Below are 8,567 nucleotides of genomic sequence, written 5' to 3'. Positions count from 1 at the left end.
CCGCAGCATTCTTGTCCTCGACAATCTTCTTGAATTTAGGTGCTGCGGGGTAGAACAGTTCAAGTGAGTGATTCCAGTTTCCTCTCTGAACCGAGAAAGTTGAGTTGGAATCAAATCGCGTACCGTATTCGTCAAAGATGCCATTGTCGGTGGCCTCTTTGAAGTTCTGCTGCAATTGTTCGTAGGCGGCCCGCCGCACCTTCCAGTTCTTGCTCTGGACGCGCTCCGCCAGGGGTCCCTTATAGAGGTCCTCGTCGTCCGCCATTGTGCGTCTTCGTATGTAGGATTAGATGCAGATGTTGGAGTGAAATAATCGAACAGATGACCCTTAGCTGAGCTCGAATTACGGTGGCTTCCCTTCCTCCAAGAAAGGGATTACGATGCCTATGTAGATTACGAGCCGGAGGATCGGTGTAAGGGTGTAGCGAGACGATGTGTTGCTGTTTGATCTGGTGCTCTCCTCTTCGCCCGCCAAAAGCGCGGGAAAACTAAAACACGAAAGGCATGCACGGGCCAACGGCTGCATTCGTTGAATACCTTGACATCTACGACCCGCTTCACCCTCGCAAATACAACACCCACAATACAACACTTCATAGCCACAACAGTAAGTTGGTAGCTTCGCGTGGGAATGTCGCGCTTTGTTGCTTGCTATCCTGGCAGATCTTCATCGTCCCTTCGGTGTTGCCTTAAACGTGTTCAGCATTGTGGTCCTTGTTGTTGTGAGGCCGGGGCATCGATTTGAGCGTCGGGGTGGGCCGCTCGAAAGGCTGGCAGCTGCTGCAGGGCCTCGTCGATGCGCGCAAGAGCAGGGAAGGCCGTCGTGACGTCGATGCCGAAGCGACGGGCGTTGTAGAGCTGTGGCACCAGAGCCAGATCGGCCAGGGTGACCTCATCGCCCACACTGTACCGACCTGCCGTCGTCTCAATGGTCTTCTCGTAGGCTATGGGCGTTGCACTGGTTTGGTGAGTGGAGGCAGACGTGGTAGTTTGATGATCATCAACCAGGGCGTGCGAGGTGCGTACCTCGAAGGCCACGCTCGATCCACTTGCGCGCGAAGGCGGCCTTACCCTCCTCGTCATCGCCAGCGATCGCCGCCAGCACCGAGCTGTTTTGGAGCGGCTGCGTGTCGGCGCAGATGATCTGCACCAGCTGCCGCACCTTGGCGCGCTGCACCGCTGCCGTCGCCCCCTGGCCCGCGGCCGGCAGCAGCGAAGGCTCGGGCCTCGTCTCCTGCTCGAGCCCGTTGAGTGAACTTGCAGGGTCAGAGGAGCTGAGAAGCAGGCGGCACCTCAAGGTACTCCAAGATGGCCACGGACTGACCGATGGCGGCTCCGTCGATGAGGAGCGTGGGCACGGCCTTCATGGGGTTCAGACGCTCGTACTCAGTCTGGTGCTGCTCGCCCCCGCCCTTGGCCGCAAGATTAACCGCCCGGTACTCGTAATCGATGCCCTTGAAGGCGAGCGCTATACGGACACGATACGAGCATGAGCTGCGCCAGTACGAGTACAGCACCGGTCTGTCTCCACCACTACCGCTGTCGCTGCTCATCTTGTTGCTTCTAGCGTGGGTAATGGGTTTTTTTCTTTTTTTCTGTGCCGCAAGACACAGCGTCAGTGCTTGATGATGATGGTGCCGACGTTGTTGGTGTCCAGCGTGCGTGGGCCTCTCGGATCTTCTCCAGGATAAAGGACTTGGTCACCTTGGGCACGATCTCCTCCTTGGAAACCTTTTCCATCAGGTCGCTCAGAACGTCTGTGTGATGGACGGTGGGGTGTCAGAGCAAATGCAACACAAGACGACGAACACACGACGCGCTGAGGAATAGCGTACGGAGAAGTCGCCCTTGTTGTGAGCCGGCGAGAAGCCACGACTGTTCAAACACAAAACTGAGACTGGCTCCCTTCAGAAACAGCAATCGCGAGTCTGGCGGATCCAACTGAGGCAAGATGTGGTGAGCAATCAAATGCGCCCAATGGATGCTGAGTCGGTGCTTCGTTTACCTGAAGCTGTGCGGAGGAGGTGGCCCATCGGCCCAGCGGGGCGAGGCAACGTATGAGATCACGCCGGGAGGGATAGGCAGCGCGACCGCGTGCCTCGGACGACACCATCTCGGAGATGATCGGCGACATCTCCCGCTCTCGCTTCTCCTTCTCTGTGATGATGTGGCGTGCCTCAACATGGCGAAAAGAACTGACTTACTGAAGGGTGGCGAGATGGATGAAAACCTGCAGCGGTGGTGGTCGACAGGTGCTCGGTCAACGGAATGGTTTCGAGGAGGAAGTCCACGCCCTGTCCTCCGGTCTCTTCCATCACCGCATCCACAAGACTCTCTGTCGTTAAGTCTATCACTCGGTCCAGCCTGAGCCACCAGTAAAATGTAACAACAGCAATGAGTGTTAGAATAGCGATGATCGCTTGCAGTGGCGAATAATGATGAATGGGTGAAGCTACGTACGTGACGCGAAGATCGTTCAAGAAGTTCAACTCCTCGACCGAAGACGCGGCAGCGATCACCTTGGCCCCCCAAGAAGTGGCCAGCTGTACTGCAATGTGTCCGTACGCTGACCCAGCTGTGTACCGATACGTGTGAGCCATACAATAAACCGCACTATAGACCAAACCTGGTCGAAGCGAGTTTCACCATTCAGTACGAGCACGGTCTCGCCGGGCGAGAGTTTGAAGTGGTAGTGCAGCGCGGTGTAGGACCATATGCCACCGAGAAGACATGCCACCGCCTCCTCGTGGTTGATCTCCAGTGGCTTGTACGCTGATGCAAAGAGCATTAGATAAGCACAACGTGATAACCACTAACGCGGTGCGTGTATCCGAAGTACCAATGAAGCAGTGACTGACGGCGACATACTGTGCGTAGCCACCACCCACGTCGAGCGGGAGGACGGCTAGGAGGAGGACGCAGTGAGCTCAAGCACCATCCGTAACACGCACGCATATACACGCACCGATGACTTCGTCGCCCACCTTGAAGCGGTCGACCTCCATGCCCAACTTCTCGACGACGCCAGACACAGCATAGCCGGGCACTGCCGGCAGCCGCACGAACTGCGCAAAGTCTCCCCGGCGCACCGCGCCGTCGATGGGCGCCACCGCGCTCGCCTTGACCCGCACCAGCACCTCGTCGTCCGCGACTTCTGGCCGTGCACACTGCAACCACCCAGCATGCACGCAGCGTACCACACATCGTGAACCAAACCGAGAGCCGTGCAGCCGTCAGCAGAGGTCCCACCCCAACAAATCAAATTCAAATCTGCCCAACCGAATGAACGGGCTGGTTGGCGTACATTCTTCATGAAGGAGAAGCCCTCCTCAGTGCCGAACTCGGTAAGGGTCACGCTACGCATCGTACCTTTGCTCCCCACCCCTGCCGAGCTCGCTCCATTCATCTTTTGTAATAAATGATAAATAATCTAAAGGCAAATAAGCAGCATTTATTAACAAATTTTATTGCTGACGTCACTGTTGTGGCGGGAGGTGAGCGTAGGAGACGCCGAGGGAGAGGAGGACGATGAGCGTGAGAGGCGTGCGCAGCTTGAGGTACCAACGGGGCACCATTTGGTGTGAAGCGGCCGTCAAGTCGCCCGCATAGACGGACGCGAAGCCGGCCATCAGCGCTGCGAGCTGGACCGAGGGGGATGAGGGAAAGAGACCCAACGCACCAAAACCGACCAGGCTCGGCACCACACTGCGGAGCGAGGGAACGCGAGAGTCAGAAGAGCGCACACACCACGCCACACCGCACACGCACGACACAACTGATCGAGTCACTGCGCACCTGAGCCCATATCTCCATTCCTCGCGATTACCGCCTGTCGATGAAGGCATGTCCTGCTCCTTGGTCTCTGAGGGAGTGGTAGGCACCACAGAGGCCTTTGCTGATGGCGGTCGCTGATAGTTCGCCATGGCGAGTCCCCAATGGACGCCCCCCATGAAGCTGAGGATGTTCACGCCGTAGACGGCCTGCAGGTGGACAAGCTGGTCGGGTGTCACGGACAGCGAGAGCAGCGTGAGGTCGACGCCGCCGGCAGCTACGCCTGCCGCACAAGAGACAAAGGGTATCAAGCCTGCTGCACCGAGCCACAAGGGCGCCTTGGGCACCGAACGGTCCTGGAGCCGCTCTTCCCGTGCATTAACAGGCGCTGCAGTGGTCGAGTACAACAATGCCTGCGGACCCCTGGTCATGAATCGAAGTCGCTCCTCCTTTCCCATGGGGACAGTACCTGAGCGGGCAAGCGGTTGCGGGAGGTAGCATTACTGAAAACGAATCGTGGCCGCAAAATGCTTGCGCGCTTCATCTTCTGCAGGGTATCTTGGAATTGGCGAGCAAATCTTCTTCATTTGCCTATCGATCAATCCTATCTTTGAAAGATTAGCAACTCGCACGCAAGGGGTGATCATGCATACCACGCATACCAGCACGTTTCCCCTGCGACGCTTTCGCGCCAAACTGAACCTTTTTCGCGCCATAAGTGCAACGGACTTATGACCGGTGGAACCCCAGACGCGCTTTCCACCACCCCCAGGTAGATCCACACGTAGCGGTAGCTTTGATCTTCTGGACAATCTTCAAATTTTCAAAGCCAATTCATATATTCTCAGCGCAGGAATCGAGGAAGAGACGAACAGATCGAAGGTGCCAAGGAAGGAAGGATGCAGGACGCAGAACTGGCCAAGCGAAAGAAACGATGCTACGATCTAGTGGTGCAGCTTGATGAGCTCGAGGGCCAACAACGCGTGCAAGATGAGCACCTCCAGAAGATTAAGCGACAAAAGACCGATCTGCACACCGAGTTCGAGAACGAGAAGCGATCCTTTGTCGAGGAGTGGGCCAAGGCGGAGGCAGCAACGAATCGGGACGCCGAAATTGATCGAGCCGAGCGCGCATGGAACGAATGGGTGAGTTACGCTAAGGCTCACCCGTCTGAGGCCCGTCAGGCGGTTGTGGAGGTGGCCGAGAACAACGCTCATCCACCGAGCGACAGCGCAGCGGCAGCCGCGACCGACACCAACGAAGAGGGCATCCCCGTGCCGCAGCTCCAAGAGCGAGCGCAAGTGGCCGAGCCTCCGCGTCTGCGCTCCACCCGAAGATCGAGGCGCAGCTTCTCGCTGACCAGCCCCACCGCCCCGTCCACGCCCGTGCGCAAGAAGCTCGAGTGGGACGAGAACGCCGCCCACAACGAAGGCTCTGACGCGTCAGAGCTGATGCCCTCGCCCGGTGGCCCCCCGTCGTCCGCGTCGTCGTCGCCCGCCTCCACCACGACAGCGGGAGGAGCAGCAGACAGTTCCGCTGCGCCTGTGCTGTGCAAGTTGCCAACTCCGGTGCGCGGTCGTTCGACTTCGCCGGCGGCCGCCAGCGCCGGTGCGACGACAGCCGCCACTGCCCCACCCAGCAGGAAGGAGCTGATCGACGAGCTGCTCAATCCTTCGCCTTCGTCATCATCTTCATCACCAGTGCCCCAGGTCGTGGTCTCCGCTCCACCATCATCCGCGAACTCGGCCCGCGTCCTTTTCGAGGAGTGAAGCCCCAGGACATCATCATCAGCGCTGTCTTGGCCTCTCTCCGCTCCTCAGCGCCTCTCGCAACAGCAGAGAAGAAACGGAGCGACTTGCCTTCTCTCCCTTTCCTTCACATCTCTCTGCCACCATCATCACCCTCTATCTCATCATCATCACCATCTTGAACACACCTTCTCTCTCTCCCTTTGTCCGTCACAGCCTGTAAATGTCATGCATGTGTACATGTCCTTCAACAACTTATAACTTGTCCACAACCTCTAGCACCACAAACAAGAGTGGCACGCAAGTCGAGGAGCGGAGCTGGACAGCCACCTTAACAGGAGGGAAAGAAAGCGCAAATTAAATGCAAATTAAATCCCCGTCCGGAAGGCTTGCAACCACACAACAACAAGCTCGATTATCGATTTCTTTTGGTTTGTTTGAATTGGCGACGACAGCGAGTTCCTCATCAAGCAAACAGGCTTGGAGGTGGTGGTTGCAAGCCAGCAGATTATTTCGTCCTTCTGTCGTTGGCCTCGCGGTACATGCCGCTAAGATGTCTACCGATACAGTGAAGTTTTCCAAGGTTCGAATCTTCTCTTTTCTGCCCCATTTTATCGATCAAAAGAAATTTGTGGCCCGCCCACCTTTTTACTGATTTTTATGCTTTACATTTGACTCAAACTCATTTACGATCCCAGCGTCAGTGCATTCTTTTGCCCATTTTCCATCTAATCCCCCTTCCACCCTCTACTTTTTTGCTTCTTCACAGTTGTTCGAGAACGCGGTGCTCAAGGTCCAGGTACCTGGCCCTCAACCAGCTGCTCCCCTTTTGCTGCAAAGCTGCCCAGCACGTCCTGCTCTCTTCTCACCACCACCTTCTCCTCCCTCTGTTTGAAAGGTGGTCATCGCTGGTGAGACGCACGCCTACGAGTTTCCGGCCACCTCGACCGTCGATCATGTCAAAGTAACTCTCCCACCACCCCCAAGCTACTCTGCTGCTTTGACTCTCTTTCTCTCTTCATCGGTTTTTTTGTTGTCCTTGAGGGCGGGCTGCGCGTTGCGTTCTATTCATTCTTTCTCGTGCCCTAACTGGTGACGATCGTGCCGTACGCAGTACGAGATCTTCAAGAGGACGCCCACGCTCAAAGGCAAGGAGCTCAACGACTACTTTCTCGCCTTGAACGAGGTACAGCGCTGGTGACAATATTGACCGAACTTTTCTTGTTTCGCTGCCGCTGGCACGTGAATGGTGATGTTATTTTAACTCTTTCAACCAATCGCCAGGATGACGTGTTGCACGTCGAGTTCGTCAAACTCGTTTGGTCGCACGAACAAATACACAACGCCTTCCTCGGCGAGACGCCCGTGCAGCTACAGCTGCAGCCGCGCGACAAGTACCGTGCTCTCTCTCATCTCCCCTCCGCCGCGCGAGCGTGGCGCGCCCTGATATGCAGCTGACCAGTGGACAACATCATGCGGTGACATAACATCAGGTTCGAGTTGTATGGCGGCAAGAAGGGGAGCAGCGTGCGACCGGCGGGCAGTCGAAGAGACCCGCCGAAGCCCGCCGACAACCTGTCGACAACAAAACCCACCACGACCGCACCCGACACAGTCGACGTCATCCTGAGCGACTTCACATCACGTACCCGCGCATACTCCGCCGTTCCCTCCGCTTCCACCAGGTGGGCCTGTTTCTCACACTTCCTTGCGCGCGTCCAGGGTTGGACAAACTGTTCGATGACGCCAAGAGCACGCTGACGGCCGCCGAGGAGGCAGCGATCGGCGAAAAGCTGCGAAGGCTCAACGGCAACAAGGTACGCACTGGCACATGCGACTCGCAGAGGGCACAACCATTGATTGTGACATCGCTGATCAGGATAACATGGTCGAGGCGCAAGTTTCGCTGAACGACGGTACCACCGTGTTCCTCACGCTCCCCCATCGTCACATACCCGAAACCGAGGGCGCCGTCAGCGCCGCACAGCACTTGCAGGTAAGCAACACGCAGCATCTCTCACTCTCTCTCTCGCTCGACATTTTTGGATCACAGCAGCCCTAACAATGCGTTAACCACCAATCACCGATCGGTGCAGAACGACGCCATCGCGCACCTCGAAAAGGTGCTGGAGGCCCTGCGCAAGGGCGCGGGCGAGGCGCGACTGCTTCACAAGGCTGAGCTCTCCTCGCTGCCGGCCGAAGACGACGTCAAACCCACGAACGGTCACAGTGACAGTGCCGACGCTGAGGCCGAGCAGGTCATCGAGGTGCAGCACGCAAGCGGCGATCGAGCTGCAGCTGTGGATGGTGGTGAGTTGGAGCAGGCCAAGGCAAGGCCCGCGTTGATGACGTCGTCGTCTTCCTTCCCGTCGCTCCCCTCCATTTTCGACGACCGACCCCTGGCCGGCACGCCGCAGCCGTTCCGCAAGTACGGCGCGCGCGACCGAGCGGGCTCGCCGACCGGCAACCAGCTCCCGCAGCAGCGACAGCCCGCCACCGGCAGCGGCGGATCGATTCCCCTCACATCACAGCGCTCGCGCAAGGAGTCGTCGCCCACCGCCCGGCGCCGGCCAGCGCTGGCGCTGGGAAGCTCGGGCACGATACCGCCTGAGGAGACCAATGGCCGACTGAAGAGCACCTACTTCAACCCACAGGTCCGCAAGATCGCGCTTGGGTCCCAGCGAACCTCGAGAATGGTAAGAAGAGCTCTTACTCTCGGCTCCTTCATTGTTCGCATTGGCCAATGCCGTTCGCTCACTGTCCATTGTGTGTGTGTGTGTGCCGTGCAGGAAAAACTGAGGAACATTCAAATCGGGTCTCTGATCGGCAAGCCCCTCGGGTGGACCAGCGGCGAGGAGGAAGTGCGCGACTTCCGTGCGAAGATGGCGCGACTGTTCGACTTTGACAACTGGGAGCTGGGCGAAAAGGGATTCGCCAACATCCAGCAGGTGATATGCCCCACTCCTCTCTTTCTTTCCTCTTGACACGTTGCACCAAGTGTCTTGTGATGCTAACGCGCACACACATGAGCAGGTGTCGGGCACCAAT

General features: G+C 57.6%; 5 protein-coding genes across 5 annotated transcripts in view; 2 read left to right on the top strand and 3 right to left on the bottom strand.

The window, feature by feature from the left end:
- Positions 1–699: 699 nt before the first annotated feature.
- Positions 700–1,553, bottom strand: ACA1_381120 (maleylacetoacetate isomerase; the record flags this gene model as incomplete). Its single annotated transcript, XM_004336390.1, has 3 exons — positions 700–944; positions 1,027–1,256; positions 1,303–1,553. The coding sequence occupies 3 exons, from the start codon at positions 1,551–1,553 to the stop codon at positions 700–702; spliced, it is 726 nt and encodes a 241-aa protein (XP_004336438.1).
- A 10-nt stretch (positions 1,554–1,563) lies between these two features.
- Positions 1,564–3,364, bottom strand: ACA1_381110 (alcohol dehydrogenase GroESlike domain containing protein; the record flags this gene model as incomplete). The annotated part of the gene is made up of 7 exons (XM_004336389.1): positions 1,564–1,757; positions 2,056–2,157; positions 2,231–2,364; positions 2,461–2,519; positions 2,627–2,772; positions 2,966–3,167; positions 3,305–3,364. The coding sequence occupies 7 exons, from the start codon at positions 3,362–3,364 to the stop codon at positions 1,564–1,566; spliced, it is 897 nt and encodes a 298-aa protein (XP_004336437.1).
- A 112-nt stretch (positions 3,365–3,476) lies between these two features.
- Positions 3,477–4,315, bottom strand: ACA1_381100 (uncharacterized protein; the record flags this gene model as incomplete). Its single annotated transcript, XM_004336388.1, has 5 exons — positions 3,477–3,634; positions 3,680–3,705; positions 3,796–4,054; positions 4,094–4,184; positions 4,241–4,315. 5 exons carry the CDS (start codon positions 4,313–4,315, stop codon positions 3,477–3,479), a joined length of 609 nt encoding a protein of 202 aa, XP_004336436.1.
- A 355-nt stretch (positions 4,316–4,670) lies between these two features.
- On the top strand, positions 4,671–5,540 carry ACA1_381090 (uncharacterized protein; the record flags this gene model as incomplete). Its single annotated transcript, XM_004336387.1, has 1 exon — positions 4,671–5,540. One exon carries the CDS (start codon positions 4,671–4,673, stop codon positions 5,538–5,540), a length of 870 nt encoding a protein of 289 aa, XP_004336435.1.
- Positions 5,541–6,072: 532 nt separating this feature from the next.
- The window catches only part of ACA1_380980 (phosphoinositide 3kinase family, accessory domain (pik domain) domain containing protein), a gene marked incomplete at both ends in the record, with an annotated part of 8,480 nt that continues 5,985 nt past the window's right edge, over positions 6,073–8,567 (top strand). Inside the window, 9 exons of the mRNA XM_004336386.1 lie at positions 6,073–6,102; positions 6,289–6,318; positions 6,418–6,483; positions 6,634–6,705; positions 6,804–6,913; positions 7,013–7,164; positions 7,242–7,336; positions 7,616–8,215; positions 8,309–8,467. Coding sequence (XP_004336434.1) covers positions 6,073–6,102; positions 6,289–6,318; positions 6,418–6,483; positions 6,634–6,705; positions 6,804–6,913; positions 7,013–7,164; positions 7,242–7,336; positions 7,616–8,215; positions 8,309–8,467 — 1,314 coding nt within the window. The remainder of the gene's footprint in view (positions 6,103–6,288; positions 6,319–6,417; positions 6,484–6,633; positions 6,706–6,803; positions 6,914–7,012; positions 7,165–7,241; positions 7,337–7,615; positions 8,216–8,308; positions 8,468–8,567) is intronic.

This window comes from Acanthamoeba castellanii (assembly GCF_000313135.1).
Source record: "Acanthamoeba castellanii str. Neff unplaced genomic scaffold scf7180000084712, whole genome shotgun sequence".
NCBI classification, from domain to species: domain Eukaryota; phylum Discosea; order Longamoebia; family Acanthamoebidae; genus Acanthamoeba; species Acanthamoeba castellanii.
This window is presented reverse-complemented; position numbering and strand designations above follow the sequence as displayed.